General features: G+C 42.1%; 1 protein-coding gene across 3 annotated transcripts in view; it reads left to right on the top strand.

Annotated features, from left to right (window-relative positions):
* The first annotated feature begins 1,811 nt into the window (after positions 1 to 1,811).
* Positions 1,812 to 21,390, top strand: part of ARL13B (ADP ribosylation factor like GTPase 13B) — a 61,598-nt gene continuing 42,019 nt past the window's right edge. For all 3 annotated transcript variants that reach the window (XM_056559340.1, XM_056559339.1, XM_056559338.1), the window contains exons 1-4: positions 1,812 to 1,946; positions 5,958 to 6,147; positions 8,183 to 8,253; positions 9,916 to 10,165. In XM_056559340.1, the coding sequence (XP_056415315.1) occupies positions 6,086 to 6,147; positions 8,183 to 8,253; positions 9,916 to 10,165 (383 nt within the window). In that variant the 5' untranslated portion in view covers positions 1,812 to 1,946; positions 5,958 to 6,085. The remainder of the gene's footprint in view (positions 1,947 to 5,957; positions 6,148 to 8,182; positions 8,254 to 9,915; positions 10,166 to 21,390) is intronic.

Genomic DNA, 21,390 nt, shown 5'->3' with positions numbered 1-21,390 from the left:
AAAAAATAAGAACTATCTGGTGAGGTTTTTTTTTTTTTTTTTTTTACCAAATTACCAAAACAAGAACAATGGAGTAGATGCCCATAGCAACCAATCAGGCATTACTCCACTTGCGCTTTGCACCAGTTTTGGACCATCTCCCCTTTTCGCTACACAGCTCCTGTCGTACATCTAGATTCTGCTGGAAGTTGTATTACCACAGCACTTAGTTTGTGCACAAAGGAAAAACAAAACATTTAGGGAATCCAAAATGACTTTATTGATACATCATATCAAAAACACATAAAATCATGGGCATGCATTTCCTGATAGACAGGGATGCAAAGAGATAACCAGCTACACGGCAGGAAGGTTTTTTTTCACTGAGGGATGATGGAGTTTCGGATGAGAGACTTTAGGATGACAAAGGAGGGAGGAGGGAGTTGCGGCTGACGCCTGACGGAGATTGGCCAGAGAGAGGAGGCAGGATGCCGTTTCACCCGACGGAGGACAGAGTTACGCCTGACGATGTCCTAAAATGGAACTGAAAAGAGGTGAGGGCTCACATAGAAAATAATATAGTAATACATAGATACCTGTATGCAGGTATAGTCAAACAACTCATATAAGTGCATGTAATGGACAAAAAAGAAGTACACAGCATAAAGTGCCAAAATAATAATTACCAATTACACCACTTGGTAATTATTATTTTGGCACTTTATGCTGTGTACTTCTTTTTGTCCACTACATGCACTTATATGAGTTGTTTGACTATACAGTGGTCCCATCGTATGTTGAGGGATCCGTGCAATGTAAAGTATAGGACAGTGGTCTACAACCTGCGGACCTCCAGATGTTGCAAAACTACAACACCCAGCATGCCCGGACAGCCAACGGCTGTCCGGGCATGCTGGGAGTTGTAGTTTTGCAACATCTGGAGGTCCGCAGGTTGAAGACCACTGGTATTGGAGGTTATACTCACGTGTCCCCGCCGCTCCGGACCGTCACCGCTGCCCTGGATGTCGCCCTCCATCGCTGTCGCCGCGCCCCCACGCTCCGGCAAGGCCTCTGCTTCCCCGGCATCCTTGCTCTCACGTAGCCTCCATCACGTCACTACGCACGCTGCTCCTATTGGATGACGGGACGGCGTGCGCCGACGATGGAGAGCGCCGACAATGCAGGGGATCCCGAAGAAGACGCGTCGGAGCCCCGAGGACAGGTAAGTGATCGTCAGTGGACCACACAGGGCACCGTAAACGGCTATCCGGTGGCAGCTGAAGCAGGATAGCCGTTTATGCGATGGCCCCGACATACAAAAGCATCGTATATTGATGCTGCCTCTGAGAGACCATCATATGTTGAAATGATCGTATGTCGGGGCCATCGTAGGTCGAGGGGTCACTGTATACTTTTCTATGATGTGAGCCCTCACCTCTTTTCAGTTTCATGCTGGTTATCTCTTTACATCCCTGTCTATGAGGAAATGCATGCCCATGATTTTATGTGTTTTTATATGATGTATATAAATATATAGTTCCTGCGTGGGGTCTGTTATTTATGAGGGGAATTGTGTTGGTTCATTACCACAGCACTTTGTCTAACACGTGTTTTATCTGTACCAATCACCAAACAAATCACTGCACCGCCCCTCCCCCACAACAATACAAACACCATAACAACACTACGTCCCCCTCAGCCAATCACAGCCCTTCTCTAATCGCGTATGAGCCTCGCCTCACTATTGGTGGATTGTTATCAGGATACCGATTGGTTGAGTGAAGGAGGGGGCGTGGTTCGGGCCGCTGGAAAGTGTTTGCTGGGTTACCATAGAGTCGGCAGCTTCCGGTGTACACTACGGTGTCTGTGTGTGGCCGCTCATCACAGGCTGTGGAGGACTGTCCGCTATGTAGACGGCCCTGTGTATGGAGACCGGCGGGTATACAGCTCTGTACCGTGACTGCGGGGTAGGTCGTGGTCTGCATTGGCAATGATCCTGTACTGAAGGCTGTTTATATAGGGGACTATAGTGTGTGTGTCTCTCCTAAAGCAGTCCCCTGTCAGTGATGGTGCCCCCGGTGCATGCTGGGTATAGACACTGAGTGATGTAGTTGAGTGTAACCTAATGTGCCAAGATGAATCCCATAGTTTTCAATGATTTATATGTTCTATAATGGACAATGGGGCCCAGCAGGTCATGTGATCATTTCATTGCATTCATAGTGGAGGATTTCCAATTCAGATGGTTAAATTGACAAATGGGCGGTGTTTATGGCAGTGTTCCCCCAACCTGTGGCTTTCCAGCTGTTGCAGAACTAGGACTCCCATCATGCCCTGACAGGCTTAGGAAAGCCACAGGTTGGGGAACACTGGCCTATGGCGGTATGAAGCTGAGCCAACCTGGCGCGGGTGATCTGCTGACATTAGTGCTGCTTCACGTGATGGCGGCGCTCTGACATGGATGGTTACAGGGGATCAGGTTCGCCCCCCTTCACATCAGCCAAAGGCTGTCTGGACATGCTGGGAGTTGTAGTATAGCAACAGCTGGGGGCACCCTGGCTGGAAACTCTGGAGTAGAATGAGGGGCTACAGAAAGAAATTGATCTGCAGTTGAGGGACCTGTTTGTTTTAGGCTATGGTCACACAGCATACGTCATTGTGCACTAGGACCGCTCGGAAATGCGTCATCTCCATAGACAGCAATGCATTTCTGAGCAGATTCCGCAGAAAGAATCGACATGTCAATTCTTTCTATGGATGGAGGAATAAGAATTTCTGTGTCAGATGTTTCCAATGCAGAAATTCCACCGTGTGCATGGTGCGGCAGAATCCAATGGCAGCATGGGAGTCTGCTGCTGCAGAATTTCCGAGCAGAATTTTTCCACCAGATTCCACTAGGAAATTCCACCATGGGTACTCCACTGGAAAACATTTTTTTTTCTTTTTTAAATAAACTGGTGCCAGAAAGCTAAACAGATTTGTAAATTACTTCTATTAAAAATTCTTAATCCTTCCAGTACTTATCAGCTGCTGTATGATCCATAGGAAGTTATTTTCAAATTTGATTTCTGTCTGACCACAGTGCTCTGTTGACACCTCTGTCCATATCAGGAACTGTGGTTTGCTGTTTGGATTTGCTTGTACTCTGGACAGTTCTTGACATGGACAGAGGTGTCAGCAGAGAACATTGTGGTCAGACAGAAATGAAATTCAAAAAGAAAGGAACTGCCTGTGAAGCATATAACAGCAGATAAGTACTGGAAGGATTAAGATTTTTAAATATAAGTAATTTACAAATCTGTTTAACTTTATGGCACCAGTTGATTTAAAAAATATTTTAAAAAAATTTCCACTGGCGTACCCCTTTAAAGGGCATCTGTCAGTTAATTTGACTATACAAACGCTTCCCATAAACACAGTTGGTACGTTGACGCAAAAGCCTGCAGCAAAATACTCACATGTGAACGTACCCAAAGGGTAGATTTATCAATACCCGTGCATTTGCCCATAGCCACCCATCAGATTGCTTCTTTCATTTTTAAAAAGGCCTCTGAAAAATTGAAGAAGCAAGTTGCTATAGGCAACAGCTCCATTTATGCTCTACACAAGTTGTGATAAATCTTTCCCATATATTCATAGGTTTGTATAGGACAGATGCTCGTTAGGGTCACACATAGTGCATCCGCAGTGTATTTGATGCTGCGGATGTGCCGACAGCAGTCACAAGAGCAAAGTGCCTGTAGCTCTATGTCCGTTAGTACTGGTGGATTTTCCGATGCGCATCTGCTACAAGCAGGCACTGTCTACAGCGGGAAATCCTCCGCTACAAGTGGACACTCGCAGCTACCTAGCCGCAGCAGGGAGCTCGCTCTTGTGACTGCTGGTGGCACATCTGCAGCGTGAAATACGCTGTGGATGCGTTATGTGTGACTCTACCCTGAAAGTGATATTCCTATCTTGACCCAGGATATGCCATAATTGTTGGCTAGATCCCTTTCTTGGGATCGAGCCTCTCTCTGCCTCCTCCTCTGCCTGTTTGCAGCAGCTAAAAGGGGTTGGGAAGCTAACATTAAAGTTTACCTAAAATGTTTAGACATGTCATAGTGATATGTCAGAAGTTGTCATTAGGGGAGGGGCCAGCTGCTGAGACCACCACCGATCGTTAGAATGAAGGGATAGAGGGTATGGACATAATGATACACTTATAAAGATGTATAGCAGTGGTCTCATACTGTGGCCCTCCAGATGTTGCAAAACTTCAATTCCCAGCATGCCCGGACAGCCGTTGGCTGTCCGGGCATGCTGGGAGTTGAAGTTTTGCAACAGCTGGAGGGCCACAGTTTGAGACCACTGACGTATAGAGCTGTCATGGAGTCTGTACTCCGTGTTCTCAGCTTTCCAAGTAAAGCCAAGTAGAAACAAAGGGACAAAATGCCCAACTAAACACCCCTGCCCCTTTATTCTGTATTAAAAGTTGTCTAGAAGTTTAGCTTTTGGAGCAGCATAAACAGCATAGCTTGTACTGTGCACAGTTTAAACAAATCTAAATAAGGCTGGGTTCACACCACATTTTTGCAATACAGTTCCCGTATCAGGTTTTTGATGATTAAAAAATAAATAAATAAAAAACGGATTCCTTAAAACCTGACTAAACTGTATCAAAACGTGTGTACAAATTTTTGTCTGTATACGGTTGCAAAATTATGTCCAGTTTCATCCATTTTTTAAAAGAAAAAAAAAACTTATATGTTTTTAACTTTTCACTCCATTATGAATAAAGTTTCACTTGTTTGATTGAAATTCCAAGAAAAAAACCTGTGCAAAGTCGAAAACCGTATGGAACCGTACGGTTCCCATTGATTCCCATGTTGAAAAAAATAGTATACGGTTTAATGCGTTTTTTTTTTTACCCTGACCAAAAACCGTGGTAGGCTGCGGTTTTCTGTCCGGGGGGGGGGGGGGGGGGAAGGATGGTTTGAAAAACGGAGACAACCGTGTACATTATGGTGCATACGGTTTTGAATGGGAAGTCTATGGGCACGGTTTTCTGTACGGTTGCAAACTTTTTTTTTTATTTTTTATTTTTTATTTTTTTTATGAAATCGTATGCCGAAACCGAATAGCAAACTTGTGCTGTGAACATACAGTTCCTGTATCGGGTTTTTGATGAAAAACGGATTCCTCAGAACCTGACTAAACTGTATCAAAATGTTTGTACAAATTTTAACCCGTATACGGTTAAAAACAGTATACGGTTTGAAAAATAATGTCCGGTTGCATCTGTTTTTTTAAAAAGAAAAAACGTATACGTTTTTAACTTTTCACTCCATTATGAATAAAGTTTCACTTGTCTGATTGAAATTCCATGAAAAAAGAAACTGCAAAGTCAAAAACCGTATGGAACCGTACGGTTCCCATTGACTCCCATGTTAAAAAGAAACGTATACGATTTAATACGGTTTTTCACCTGGACCAAAAACCGTGGTAGACTACGGTTTTGGGAACGGGAAAAAAAAACCAGACAAAACCGTACAGGATGCAAAACGGATACAACCTGATGCATCATTTGACATATGGTTTTCAATAGAGAGTCAATGCATATGGTTTTCAATACGGTTCCGTACGGTTTTCACATTGAAAGCGTATACGGGAACTGTATTGCAAAAACCTGGTGTGAATGCACCATAACCTTTTGTAGAATTTACGTAAACTGTGTAAAACAGCCTGGTCAGCATTTTTCGGCTTAGTACCTACCTATGGCTCCAAGCAGAACAGAAATGGTTGGGAGAACCTTGATCTCTTGGTGCAGGTGCCAGAGGGTGGACATGCCTCTATTTATTTATACAGCACCTCAGATTTCAACTATGGATTACAAAGGAAATTATCACCAATAATAATTGATGATAATGAAGCCATAAATCTTAATGTTCTATCTATCCAGTTGCCATTTATTTTACCTTTTTTGTTTTTCCCCCCAGAATTCCTCTTTGGTGGACGTCATGAAGTGGAGGAAGTAAAAGCTATTACGAAGCATCCATGATGTTGAAGCCTTCTTAAGACCTTCAGAGAAGAAAGCAAAGCATCTTTCCATTCCTTTCTATCTTTAATGTTTAGCCTCATGGCAAATTGCTGTAGGAATTGGTTTAAACGATGGCGTCAGCCGGTGAGGTGAGTTGTGGATGGACCGCCGACCTGCTAATACAAAAATCTCCAAAATCTCTATACGTTATACAATGTATGTCGCGCAAATTCCGCCTAAAGAATGAGTGAGATTGTACTTTGCCTTTGGGTGTCTGGGTATGCTGGGAGTTGTAGTTTTGCAACAGCTGGAGGCACCCTGGTTGGGAAACACTGATCTAAGGGGGAGATTTATCAAAACCTGTCCAGAGGAAAAGTTGCTGAGTTGCCCATAGCAACCAATCAGATGGCTTCTTTCATTTTTTTAAAAGGCCTCTGCAAAATGAAGGAAACAATCTGATTGGTTGCTATGGGCAACTCAGCGACGTTTCCTCTGGACAGGTTTTGATAAATCTCCCCCTAAGTCTTTGGTAATCTGTATGATCCTGTGTATTAGTTATTACTCATGTCAGCGCGTGTGTCTGGAGTCGGGATATATGAGGTTACATGGACATCGAGATGGCCTGCTCCAGATGATGGGGAGAAGTGACACTAAAGTGACATTACTCTTTTCGTAATAAAAGTGGAAACTTCTCTTGACCTTCCGTGATACTTGAATGAATGCGTTAGGTGTACAGTGCTGTGCAATATATAAATACTTCTCCTTCCAGTTACAATATTATTTGCTTCCAGGATGACCATTGTATGTAGAGACCAGAACTCTGGTAATTAGATTTAAAACCCCAAAATGTCATCCAGAAATAGGAACAAGTGAGGATTTAAATAAAAATATAAATAGAAAACTTATACAGAGAAAGCAAATCCTTATATATAAGAGTGAGAAAGAGCTGCTGGAAGGTGTAAATCACCGTCTATGTCTGTGGTTCCCAACCTTTTGTTACGACTGTTCCCCCAAAGGGTGAAAGTATGTCCGCGGGTACCCCTCGCACAAACTTATGCGCGAGGGGTACCCGCAGACAAAATAAATCATAAAAGTACTTAATTTCATAATGGCGTGTGCTTTCCTTCGTAATGCCATACTCCCCTTGTGCCATTATCCCCCCCCGATCCCCTTTTCCCATAATCAGATAATGGCAAAACGGAATCAGAAGGAGGGGAGAATAATGGCACTAGGGAATTAGGATATGATTACCCCCCCCCTTCCATATTAATCCCCTTGTGCTATTATTCCCACCACTCTTATCCCCTTTTGCCACAATCCCCCCCCTCCCCCCACACCCTCCATCTTAATCCCCTTGTGCCATTATTCCCATCACTCTCTTATCCCCTTTTTCCATTATTCTCCCCCCCCCCTGTCTTAATCCCCTTGTGCGATTATTCCCCCTCTCCGATCCCCCTGGGTCAATATATGAGATACATACAATAACACCCTGCAGTGTTACACTTAGTTTAAAATGCTTACCAGGCCTGTGTTTATCCCGGTTGGCGGGAGTCTGCTCTGACGGGTGACGTCCTTCTGCGCTGTGCCAACACCTCCACGCAACATCAGGGACGTCACACGTCAGGCCCGGCAGCCACTGCAGCTCACGTAAAATGGCAACTGCAGCGTCCATTGCCCACTCTGCACTGACAATTTGTCAGCGAAGTGCTGTACCCCCGCAGAACCCTTTGCGTACCCCTGGTTGAGAACCCTTGGTCTATGTAGAGGACAGGAGGTTCTTCAGGGTCCGGGACAGTACACAATGGGGGAGATTTGTTAAAACATTTGAAAAGGAAAAGATGCCAAGTTGCTCAGTTACAAGTTGAGGGGCCACTGTAAATCTCAAGCAATTACCTGTAATTATCACCATCTAGTTTAAAAAGGCTCAATGAAGAGACCTTCTGTGTATTACACTTAGGTATCTAGAGGGGTAGTTGTTCAGATTGGGGATTGGGTTACAGAGCAATCTCCGCTCCCTGCAAGGAGACTCTTGACAACCCCCCCTCCGCTATCAGACACTTATTCCCTATCCTATGGTCTATGGATAGGGGATAAAATGTTATGTACCGGAGTTCCCTTTAAAATACTTTTACTAGGAAGATTATGAGTTTTATTAAACCTTTTTTTTTTTTTTCTTCTTTGTAGAAAAGTTACCCTGGTTATGGTGGGTTTGGATAATGCTGGCAAAACTGCAACTGTGAAGGGAATCCAGGGAGGTAAGTCCCAGAAAAGAAGCGCTGTATGGGGTACAGAGTATTTTCTATCTCCTCCATAAACTCCTTGTATCCTTAGTTTTTATAAAATACAACTGAAGCTCAGTTCATTTGTATCTGCTGTGCTGTTGTATGCAATAGAAAAAAGCAAAAAAAAACACATCTCAAACAGGCCATGATAATACCGTAGATCAGTGGTCTTCAGCCTGCGGACCTCCAGATGTTGCAAAACTACAACTTCCACGAATGCCCGGACAGCCGATGGCTGACCGGGCATGCTGGGAGTTGTAGATTTGCAACATCTAGAGGTCCACAGGTTGGAGACCACTGCCGTAGATGATAACAAATATGTTGTGAGCCCTGAAAAAAAAAAAAAATGGAAGCCATAATGTCAGTGTAACCAGAACCCAGTACACAAATGTGTATTTATGATGTCATGACATGCTGTTTTGTACCATTTTAGAATATTTTTATTAATTTTAAAGGTGTGTGTGTATGTATGTGTGTGTGTATATATATATATATATATATATATGTGTATATATATATATATATATGTATATATATATATATATATATATGTATATATATGTATGTGTGTTATAGTGCAAAGAGGGAAGGCAGCACATCCAATTTTTTTGTGGAGATATATATAAAATTATACAGTGGTCCCTCAACATATGATGGTAATCCATTCCAAATGGACCATTGTTTGTTGAAACCATCGTATGTTGAGGGATCCGTGCAATGTAAAGTATAGGAAGTTATACTCACCTGTCTCCGCCGCTCCGGACCGTCACAGCTGCCCTGGATGTCGCCCTCCATCGCTGTCGCCGCATCCCCGGGGTGTCCCCGACGCTCTGGACGTCTCTGCTTACCCGGGATCCTCGCTCTCCATCGCCGCCATCACGTCACTACGTACGCCGCTCCTATTGGATGACTGGACGGCGTGCGCGGCGACGTGATGACAACGATGGAGAGCGCCAGCGATGCAGGGAATCCTGAGGACAGGTAAGTGATCGTCATCGCAGCACACGGGGCACCGTAAACGGCTATCCGGCGGCAGCTAAAGCAGTCTGCGCTGCCGGATAGCCGTTTATGCGATGGCCCCGATATACAAAAGCATCGTATGTTGATGCTGCCTCTGATAGGCCATCGCATGTTGAAATTATCCTATGTCGGGGCCATCGTAGGTCGGGGGGTCAGTGTGTGTGTGTGTGTGTGTGTATGTATGTATATATATATATATATATATATATATATATATATTTGGCCTATTCTTAGTACAGTACGGTTGGTGTCCAAATCCTGGCACGCCTGCTAATCAGAGACCATGGTGCTCGGGCCAATACTGCGCCTTCTTTATTGTTTACCAGTCCCGCACCGTACATATTGTAGCCTGTACCTGGTATTGCAGCTCAGTCCCATACAAGGAGTTACAAAGCGTTCTTCTTATAGGGTGGTCATTGTAGCATTAATCATTTTATTGTAACTGTATTGAAATCTGTATAAACAAATCCAGCTGGAGACCTGTTCTCATTCCTTGTGCATCAACAATCCCCGCGGGTAGATAAACTGTTATTAGCGCTCGTACATATGATGTTCTTCTGTCTGTGTTACTGGAAGACTGTGTCTGCATTCTTGACCATTGCTCTTTTGTAACAGAATCTCCACAAGATGTGGCCCCGACTGTGGGATTCTCCAAAGCAGACATTCGCCAGGGGAGATTCGACATCACAATGTTTGATCTTGGCGGCGGGAAGCAAATCCGAGGCATTTGGAAGAACTATTACGCCGAGTCCTATGGGGTGGTGTTTGTTATTGATTCCAGCGATGTCGACAGGATGGAAGAAACAAAGGAGACTGTGGCCGAGGTTCTGCGGCATCCTAGGATCGCAGGGAAACCAGTATTAGTGTAAGTAAAGCGTCTTCTAATGACGCCTGCATGATCCCTTTATTCCTTTTTGGTTCCCTGTTGTAAGGGATACATATTACTCTTTGGTATGAATATTTCCTGGACAACACCTTTTTATATAAGGCTTTTCCCAGAGCTGGTTAAGAAATGTAAGAAGGCCTAGTAAAATGTAAATGCTTGAAAGTCTATGGACAGTATGGCAACTATCATTTTCTTTTTTCCCATCACATCTTGATTAAAATATGAAGCAACTTTGCAGATAGTCTTGATTAAAGGGGTACTCTGAAGGGAAAAAAATGTTTTCAAATCAACTGGTGCAAGAAAGTTATACAGATTTGTAAGTTACTTCTATTTAAAAACGTTAACCCTTCAGCTGCTGTATACTGCAGAGGAAGTTGTGTAGTTCTTTTCAGTCTGACCACAGTGCTCTCTGCTGACACCTCTGTCCATGTCAGGAACTGTCCAGAGCTGAAGATGTTCGCTATGTGGATTTCCTCCTGCTCTGGACAGTTCCTGTCACAGACAAAGGTGTCAGCAGAGAGCACTGGGGTTTGACTGGAAAGAACTACACAACTTCCTCTGTAGAATACAGCAGCTGATAAGTACTGGTAGGATTACGATTTTTAAACTTACAAATCTGTATTATTTTCTGCCACTAATTGATTTAAAAACATTTTGTTTTCTCCAGAGTACCCCTTTTAAAATGCCATATTGTTCTATGTTGAGATTAATCTGCTCAAATAAACTGTTGATTTTGATTCGACCTTACACATTCGCTGAGCCTGGTGCAAAGTGTAAGGCATATAAAAAATTGTATTTAAATAAGACTATCACCCTGGGATATACAACTTGCTTATATAGTCGTATCACAAATTGGACAGCCTTACAGAAAGTTGTGTAGTCCTTTAATTGCCAATGTGGTGTTGTCACCAGTTCCTTGGCTCCTCCCTCTCGCCCTAGACAATGTATTATCATCTGCTGTCTCAGGAGGCTTGGCTGGATCTTGTCCTTAGCTCTGCCCCTAAGTAATGTCATCACCTCTGAACAGCCCCTATAGTCTACATTACCATTTCCCTGTTGTATACATATATATCTTTATTGGGACATTGAGGGAATAATAAGGTGATCTTACAGCATGCTACCCTGTGCTGAACAATTCCACAGGCAGAGGAGCAGGCAGGGAATTAAAGGAGAACTCCAGACCATAAAAATTGTCCCCCATAGTGCCGGCAGTAAAAAAAATAAAGATGTACATACCTTCCTCCGCCCCCCCCCGAGGCCTCCGGTAACCGTCTCCGGTCTCCGCCGCAATCCACCTCCTGGTTGCCGGTGGTCGGATGAATCAGCCAATCACCAGCCGCAGTGCAGTCCGACTCGGCCGGCGATAGGCTGAGCGGCAGTGTGAGAACGCTTCAGGACACAAAATTCTTTACTACACCGGCACCTGCGGCCGCGGCCGAAAACGTCACACTGCCGCTCAGCCTATCGCCGGCCGAGTCGGACTGCACTGCGGCTGGTGATTGGCTGATTCATCCGACCACCGGCAACCAGGAGGTGGATTGCGGCGGAGACCGGAGCCGGTTACCGGAGGCCCCGGGGGAGCAGAGGAAGGTATGTACATCTTTAGTTTTTTTTTACTGCCGGCACTATGGGGGACAATTTTTATGGTCTGGAGTTCTCCTTTAATAGCAGGTGCTGCAACCTCGCTGTGCAAAAGTCTGCTGTGGCATGAGATGTTCTGCAGCAGCTCTGGGTGGGAAATGGCTGCAGTGCTGTGGGAGGGAGAGTAGGCAGATTGGAAGGACTGTGACGGGGAGCTGAGGGAAAGCAATGCATTCTGGATATTGTACTACGGATCAGCTGCTCAATCAGGAAGTACAGGACTAAGACCCCCAAAGCAAATGGGTTTTTGGTGGTTTCAGAACTGTGAAAGACAAGTAAACTATATTATATGCTATTGTCCAAATTTTTTTTTTTTACCTGATGTAGGAGTACCCCTTTAATGGGAGGCACTACTCCTGCAATACATCCAAAACAAATCTTCAAAAACAAATCATTGTCTTTGATTTTGTTTATAATATTCCTCTCTAGTTTTGTTCTTACAGATCCTAGGCAGACCTGTATCTCTATGGCAACAGACTGCAAACAAACGCTGCGTAGTCTGGATGCTGCAGTCACACTCCCTTCCATCTGTCCATTACTCCGGTGGATAACTTTTTTTCATTTATTTATTTTTTTAAATCAACTGGTGTCAGAAAGTTAAACAGATTTGTAAATTACTTCAATTTAAAAATCTTAATCCTTCCAGTACTTATCAGCTGCTGTATGGTCCAGAAGAAGTTCTTTTCTTTTTGAATTTCCTTTCAGTCTGACCACAGTGCTCTCTACTGACACCTCTGTCCATGTCAGGACCTGTCCGGAGTACACGCAAATCCCCATAGCAAACCTCTCCTGCTCTGGACAGTTCCTGACATGGACAGAGGTGTCAGCAGAGAGCACTGTGGTCAGACTGAAAGGAAATTCAAAAGAAAAGAACTTCCTCTGGACCATACAGCAGCTAAGTACTGGAAGGATTAAGATTTTTAAATTTGAAGTAATTTACAAATCTGTTTAACTTTCTGGCACCAGTTATTAAAAAAAATAAAATAGTTTTCCACTGGAGTACCCCTTTAATCCTTTCTAACCTAATTCCCAATTCTCATGACCCCCTACTATTACCTAGCGGCATGTGGGGGGCACATTTCTGGAGAGCGCTGTACTGCTAAGCAGTGACATGATGACAAATGTCTTTTATTGGCTAATAAACAAGCCAATATACTTCACTTCTACATGACCAATATAATCTACTGAGATTTGGGATATCTGCGTTGATGAAAAAAGAACTAGGGTTACCTTTATAAGACAACTTCTAAAACACAAGTGTAATGGAAATCCATATAGAACACTAAGGCATTAAACAGAAGTGCCTATAAGGTAACAACAACTGCGCAGGAAGAAACTATGTGAAGACATTGGATCTAAAGATCAACGTTTTTTTTTTTTTTTTTTTTTTTTTTTAGAAAGAAACCAGTCTCTAGTGCAGTGTTTACCAAACAGTGTGCCTCCAACTGTTGCAAAACTACAACTCTCAGCATGCCCTTCGGCTGTCAATACATGCTGAGAGTTGCAATTTTGCAACAGCTAAAGGCACACTGGTTGTGAAACAGAGTGTGTACTAACTCATTGTTTCGCAACCAGTGTGCCTCCAGCTGTTGCATAACTACAAATCCCAGCATGTATGGTCTGCCAGTGCATGTATGGTCTGACATTGGGGGTTTACAGAGAGTTATCTGCTGCAAGTTTGACACGCAGAAAATTTTCCGACGCAGCTCAAACTCCCAGCGAGAAACTCTCAGTAAACCCAACCATGTGACTGTACCCTAAAAACACTACACTACACAAAATAAAAAGTAAAACACTACATATACACATACCCCTACACAGTCCCCCCCCCCCCCCCCCCCCCAAATGATAAAAGTCTTGTACGGCACTGTTTCCAAAACGGAGCCTCCAGCTGTTGAAAAAACAACTCCCAGTATTGCCGGACAGCCACTGACTGTCAAGGCATGCTGGGAGTTTTGCAACAGCTGGAGACAGCCTGTTTGGGAAACACTGCTGTAGCGTATTTTAGTGGCGGATGCAAATCCCCCAACTCTGGCCTCAAATGCGCATGGCGCTCTGTCGCCTTGGAGCCCTGTCGTATTTCCGTACTCAGGTATTTCCGTACTCAGGAGAAATTGCACTACAAATTTTGGTGGCTATTTACTCCGAAGAGATGGGGTTACAAATTTGGGGGGGCTTTTCCTCCCATTACTCTTTGATAAAATGGTAAATTTGGGGGAAATACTGCTAAATAATGATAAATAAAATTATTTACACATCCGACTTTAACGAAAAGTTGTTACAATACTTGAGCGATGTAGTTTCCAAAATAGTATGTCATGTCCTTTTTTTTTTTTTTCTCTTCTGGCACCATAGAGGCATCCTAAAATGTGACATGCACCCCAAAAAACATTTCAGACATACACATATACATATACACATATTTCCTTACTCGAAAGAAATTGGGTTACAAATTTTGAGGGAATCTTTCTCCTTTTACTCCTTGTAAAAATTGAACAACTGGGCCTACAAGAACGTGTTAGTGTAAAAAAATTTAGATTTTGAATTTTGTCCTTCACTTTGTTGCTATTCCTGTGAAACACCTTATGGGTTAACACTTATTGGATGTCATTTTGAAGACATTGAGGGGTGCAGTTTTTATTATGGGGTATTTCTAATATGAAGGCCCTTCAAATCCACTTCAAATCTGAACTGGCCCATGAAAAATTCTGATTTTGAAAATTTTGTGGAAAATTGCTGCTGAACTTTGAAGCCCTCTGATGTCTTCCAAAAGTACAAACATGTCAACTTTATGATGGAAACATAAAGAAGACATATTGGAAATGTGAATCAATATACAGGGTGGGCCATTTATATGGATACACCTTAATAAAATGGGAATGGTTAGTGATATTAACTTCCTGTTTGTGGCACATTAGTATATGTGAGGGGGGGGAAACTTTTCAAGATGGGTGGTGACCATGGTGGACATTTTGAAGTCGGACATCCAACTTTTTGAATCCAACTTTTGTTTTTTCAATAGGAAGAGGGTCATGTGACACATCAAACTTATTGGGAATTTCACAAGAAAAACAATGATGTGCTTGGTTTTAACGTAACTTTATTCTTTCATGAGTTATTTACCAATAGCAGTGGTTTTGTTTGTAAACTTCACCATTCACATAAAAGTTTACCTCATCACTGAACAAAATCTTCTGCGTAAACTGAGGGTCCTGTTCCAATTTTTGTTTTGCCCATTCTGCAGCACCTGAAACTACAGATACTGGAAGCCTGTGCTAGCATTTCTCCTGCGGTGTATATAGTAGTATATAGCAGTGTATACGGATACTGGAAGCCTGTCCTAGCATTTCTCCTGCGGTGTATATAGTAGTATATAGCAGTGTATACGGATACTGGAAGCCTGTGCTAGCATTTCTCCTGCGGTGTATATAGTAGTATATAGCAGTGTATACGGATACTGGAAGCCTGTCCTAGCATTTCTCCTGCGGTGTATATAGTAGTATATAGCAGTGTATACGGATACTGGAAGCCTGTGCTAGCATTTCTCCTGTGATGTTGCTATCAGTGTGTGTAGAGTGGGAGAAGGGGGTTGCATTGACAATCCAACACAATGGGCAGCACATTGAACACATTTTATAAGTGGTCAGAAACTTGTAAATAACTCATGAAAGAATAAAGTTACATTAAAACAAAGCACATCATTGTTTTTCTTGTGAAATTCCCAATAAGTTTGATGTGTCACATGACCCTCTTCCTATTGAAAAAACAAAAATTAAATTCAAAATGTCCGACTTCAAAATGGCCGCCATGGTCACCATCCATCTTGAAGTTTCCCCCCTCACATATACTAATGTGCCACAAACAGGAAGTTAATATCACCAACCATTCCCATTATATTAAGGTGTATCCATATAAATGGCCCACCCTGTATAATGTATTTGGTATGTCCACTTTCCTTACATGCAGACAGCATCAAAGTAAAAAAAAAAAAAAATCTAATTTTTTATGAAATGAAATGATGCAAGTATTGACAAAAATTTACCACTGTTAAAGTAGAATATGTCACAAAAAAAGTGAAGTAAAAGCATCCCAGAGTTACAAAAGCATCTGACAGTGGTCAGATGGGCAAACAATTCCCTGGTCCTTAAAGGGTTCTTTTAAATGAACTGGTTCCAGAAAGTTAAACAGATTTGTAAATTACTTCTATTAAAAAATATTAATCATTCCTGTACTTATTAGCTTCTGAATACTACAGAGGAAATTCTTTTCTTTTTGGAACACAGTGCTCTCTGCTGACATCTCTGTCCATTTTAGGAACTGTCCAGAGCAGCATATGTTTGCTATGGGGATTTTCTTCTACTCTGGACAGTTCTTTAAAATGGACAGAGATGTCAGCAGAGAGCACTGTGCTTGTGATATCAGCAGAGAGCTCTGTGTTCCAAAAAGAAAATAATTTCCTCTGTAGTAGCTAATAAGTACTGGAAGGATTAAGATTTTTAATAGAAGTAATTTACAAATCTGTTTAACTTTCTGGCACCAGATGAGTTAAAAAAAAAAAATAAAAAAAAATAAAGTTTTCCACCGGAAGGTCATAATGGGCTGTGTCCTTTAACCCCTTAAGGACTCAGCCCATTTTGGCCTTAAGGACTCAGACAATTACATTTTTAAGTTTTCATTTTTTCCTCCTCGCCTTCTAAAAATCATAACTCTTTTATATTTTCATCCACAGACTAGTATGAGGGATTGTTTTTTGCGCGACCAGTTGTCCTTTGTAATGCCATCACTCATTATATCATAAAATGTATGGCGCAACCAAAAAACACTATTTTTGTGGGGAAATTAAAACGAAAAACGCAATTTTGCTAATTTTGGAAGGTTTTGTTTTCACGCCGTACAATTTATGGTAAAAATGACGTGTTCTTTATTCTGAGGGTCAATACGATTAAAATGATACCCATTATTATATACTTATATATTATTGTTGTGCTTAAAAAAAATCACAAACTTTTAAACCAAATTAGTACGTTTATAATCCCTTTATTTTGATGACCTCTAACTTTTTTATTTTTCCGTATAAGCGGCGGTATGGGGGCTCATTTTTTGCGCCATGATCTGTACTTTTTTTTGATACCACATTTGCATATAAAAAACTTTTAATATATTTTTTATAATTTTTTTTTTAATAAAATATATTAAAAAGTAGGAATTTTGGACTTTTTTTTTTTTTTTTTTTTTCACGCCGTTCACCGTACGGGATCATTAACATTTTATTTTAATAGTTCGGACATTTACGCACGCGGCGATATGTCTATAAAAAATGTTTTTTACGCTTTTTGGGGGTAAAATAGGAAAAAACGGACGTTTTACTTTTTTATTGGGGGAGGGGATTTTTCACTTTTTTTTTACTTTTACATTTTTTTACATTTTTTTTTTTTACACTTGAATAGTCCCCATAGGGGACTATTCATAGCAATACCATGATTGCTAATACTGATCTGTTCTATCGGTCATCTCCTGCTCTGGTCTGCTCGATCACAGACCAGAGCAGGAGATGCCGGGAGCCGCACGGAGGAAGGAGAGGGGACCTCCGTGCGTCGTTATGAATGATCGGATCCCCGCAGCAGCGCTGCGGGCGATCCGATCGTTCATTTAAATCGCGAACTGCCACAGATGCCGGGATCTGTATTGATCCCGGCACCTGAGGGGTTAATGACGGACGCCCGCGATCTCGCGGGCGTCGGCCATTGCCGGCGGGTCCCTGGCTGCGATCAGCAGCCGGGATCAGCCGCGCATGACACGGGCATCGCTCCGATGCCCGCGGTTATGCTTAGGACGTAAATGTACGTCCTGGTGCGTTAAGTACCACCTCACCAGGACGTACATTTACGTCTTCCGTCCTTAAGGGGTTAAAAGAGCTGGATGTTGACTTACAAGGTGTCCCCTATAGATGGCGCTGGAGAGACAGTTTACTTTCTTTTGCAAGAACACTATTTTAGCAAACTTTTCCCCGGATGCAGAGCATGAAAACATTACATTAAGAATCAGAAATGTAACGCCAGCCATGGGCTCTGTTCACGCAGTTTACAGGGTCACTTTGGTGTATTAGAGACCCTTCTCGTTCCAAGTAAACTGATCCCCAACATAGGTTATGTATGAGGCAATATGTACATGAAACCTAGCAATGTGTTTACTTGGAATCCCTAAAAATATTGGGTCTGATTTAACGAAGTGTGTTGTGTTTTTATTAATGTGGAATGTTGTTTTAGACTTGCAGGATTCCTCTTTATTTACTATGGGGATCCACAGGTCCGGAAAGCTCTCATCAGCATTTTCTTGTTGGGAATTTCCAGTCATTTATTTACAGGATTTTGTGTGAATTCAATAGTAAATTGGTCATCTTTTTTTATTAATTAATTTATTTATTTTTGGAAGTTTATTATGGTGCACTGTGCCACAAATTCTGGTGCAGGCATAATTTGTGGTGCAATGTGCCAAATTGTGACGTACAAACCAACAAGAGCAGGTCTGGTTTACAATAGTAAATCGGGAATCTACATTTCTAAGGGTCTATTTACATGGCAGAATTTCCGCACATCCGCACCAATTCCACTTCCGCATTCATTAGTGTGGATTTTGTGAGGAATCTGCAAACGGAAATTCAGAAGTGTGAATGTGAGTGCGGAATTCCATAGAAGTCTATTGGGCTTTAATTTGAGGCGGAATCCGCATCAAATTAAAGCCCAATAGACTTCTATGGGATTCCGCACTCACATTCACACTATTCTTCCGTGTGAATATACCCTAAGGGTACATTTACACGGGCGGATTTATTTGCGGGTTTCCCACTGTGTATTTGAAAGGGGGCGGGCTCTTTGCGGCTGTCCGCAGCAGATTTTTCACTGCGGATTTTGAAGTCAATAGGGTCTATGGCAGATTTTCTACAGCGGAAAATCTGTTGCGCACAGCTGCGAAGAGCCTGACCCCTTTCTAGCAGCTGTACGCTACAGAGGAAATTCTTTTCTTTTTTAATTTCTTTTTTGTCTTGTCCACAGTGTTCTCTGCTGACACCTGATGCCTGTATCAGGAACTTCCCAGAGCAGGAGAAAATCCCCATAGCAAACCTGTGCTGCTCTGGACAGTTCCTGACAAGGACAGAGGTGTCAGCAGAAAGCACTGTGGACAAGACAAAAAATACATTCAAAAAGTAAAGAATTTCCTCTGTAGCATACACCTGCTAATAAGTACTGGAAGGATTAAGATTTTTTAATAGAAGTAATTTGCAAATCTGTTTAAAGGGGTTTTCCAGGAAAAAAACATATATATATATATATATAAGTTTTTTTCCTGGAAAACCCCTTTAAACAGATTTGCAAATTACTTCTATTAAAAAATCTTAATCCTTTCAGTACTTATGAGCTTCTGAAGTTAAGGTTGTTCTTTTCTGTCTAAGTCCTCTCTGATGACACCTGTCTTGGGAAACCCCCAGTTTAGAAGCAAATCCCCATAGCAAACCTCTTCTAAACTGGGCGTTTCCCGAGACACGTGTCATCAGAGAGAACTTAGACAGAAAAGAACAACCTTAACTTCAGAAGCTCATAAGTACTGAAAGGATTAAGATTTTTTTATAGAAGTAATTTACAAATCTGTTTAACTTTCTGGAGCCAGTTGATATATAAAAAAAAAGTTTTTTTCCTGGAATACCCCTTTAACTTTCTGCCACCAGTTCATTAAAAAAAGTTTTCCACCGGAGTACCCCTTTTAAATGAGTGTAGGTGCAGTGACCAAGAAATATAAATATATATATTTGAATAATATTTTTCAGTAATAATTTTTTTTTATATAATTACTTAAATAACACCTTTTTACAAAAAAAAAGAAGAAAAACCCATAAAACAACAACCATTTCTGTGATTTCTACACTATTAAAAAGCTGATGTAAACTGGACTCTCGTCCCTTTGAAAAGATCATGTGAAGCAGACAATATACATGGACACGCCCACTTTTACAAAACTGATGTGACCAGTGTAAACCACTGCATTGATTGCGAAATTGACTTTTTTTGGCGCAAAATTCTTTGAGAATCTCCCCCAGTGTCTATTTGTCTCACATAATAAAATCTTGAGGAACTTAAACCTGGTCATGTGTAGGGCTCAAATGATATCATCGATAAAAAATTGATAATGAAAAGCGTTGTCGACAATTTCCATCATCGTTGAGCGTGGCCTTGGTCTTTAGCATAGTGGGGGAGAGTTATAAAAACCTCTCCTGAGGAAAAGTTGCTGAGTTGCCCATAGCAACCAATCAGATCGCTTCTTTCATTTTCCAGAGGCCTTTTCAAAAATGAAAGAAGCGATCTGATTGGTTGCTATGGGCAACTCAGCAACTTTTCCTCTGGACAGGTTTTGATAAATCTCCCCCGGTATTCGGACTGTTACTACTTTCCCTGCCTTTTGGCCAATCAGAGGTAATGGTGCCAGACAGCAGAATATGTAAGGGCGGCATATTACAGCTACAGGCCCATTCTTCCAGAAGCCCAAATGGCGCACAAATGTTTGTTCTTTAGCTACTATGAATATGCCAGACTCAGACTATTCCTGTGTTTCCTAACCAGTGTGCCTCCAGCTGTTACAAAACTACAACTCCCAGCATGCACGGACAGCCAAAGGCTGTCCGGGCATACTGGGAGTTGTAGTTTTGCAACAGCTGGAGGCACACTGGTTAGGAAACGCTGGGCTATGCAGTGATTCCCATGTAATAGGGGGTGTGCCGCCAAAAAAATGATAAAAGCATAGGGCTACGTGAATGATCTAGCGATCACCTGTCTGCACAATAGTAGTGTCATCATGTAATAGGTTAATATACCACCATCAGATAGGGGAGCACATTCAGCTGACCGTTCCACTTTAAAGGGGTTATTCCACCATAAGGTGATTTTAGTACGTACCTGGCAGACAGTAATGGACATGCTTAGGAAGGATCTGCGCTTGTCTTGGGGCTAAATGGCTATATCATGAGATTACCATAACACTGTGGCTAGCTTTTTGTGAACCGGTATTCCCTGTTTGAGTTTTTTTTCTTTGCCTACAAATCCCATAATTCCAATGTCCTCCCTCCCACACATCAGCCACCCAACCCATTGAAACATAAATGAGCTGCATCCATTCAAAAGACCTGTGGTTTTCAATCAGGGTGCCTACAGCTGTTGCATTAGTTGCAGATTGAACTCTCTCCCACCAAGTGACCCCTCCACCCATTGAAGCAGACAGGCTCCCTGTCATCAACTGACTAGTGAGTCAGGTCTCGGCCGCATTGCAACCTGGGAAAAATCTGAGACAACAGTCATTTTGTATGCTATGAAAAAAAATTTGGTGGGAAAATCACATAAGAATTATGAGCAAACCGAAACATACAGGTACAGACACTATATTATGAACTACACTAACTTTACAGCCCCTGTAGCATTGTCAAATAAAAAAAAAATCCTGGAATACCCCTTTTAAGCAGCAAGTCCTAAAGAGCCTACCATATCATCTTTACCCATAGGCTGTAATATATGTATAAT

The sequence above is a fragment of the Hyla sarda genome, chromosome 2 (assembly GCF_029499605.1).
Source record: "Hyla sarda isolate aHylSar1 chromosome 2, aHylSar1.hap1, whole genome shotgun sequence".
Lineage (NCBI taxonomy): Eukaryota > Metazoa > Chordata > Amphibia > Anura > Hylidae > Hyla > Hyla sarda.
This window is presented reverse-complemented; position numbering and strand designations above follow the sequence as displayed.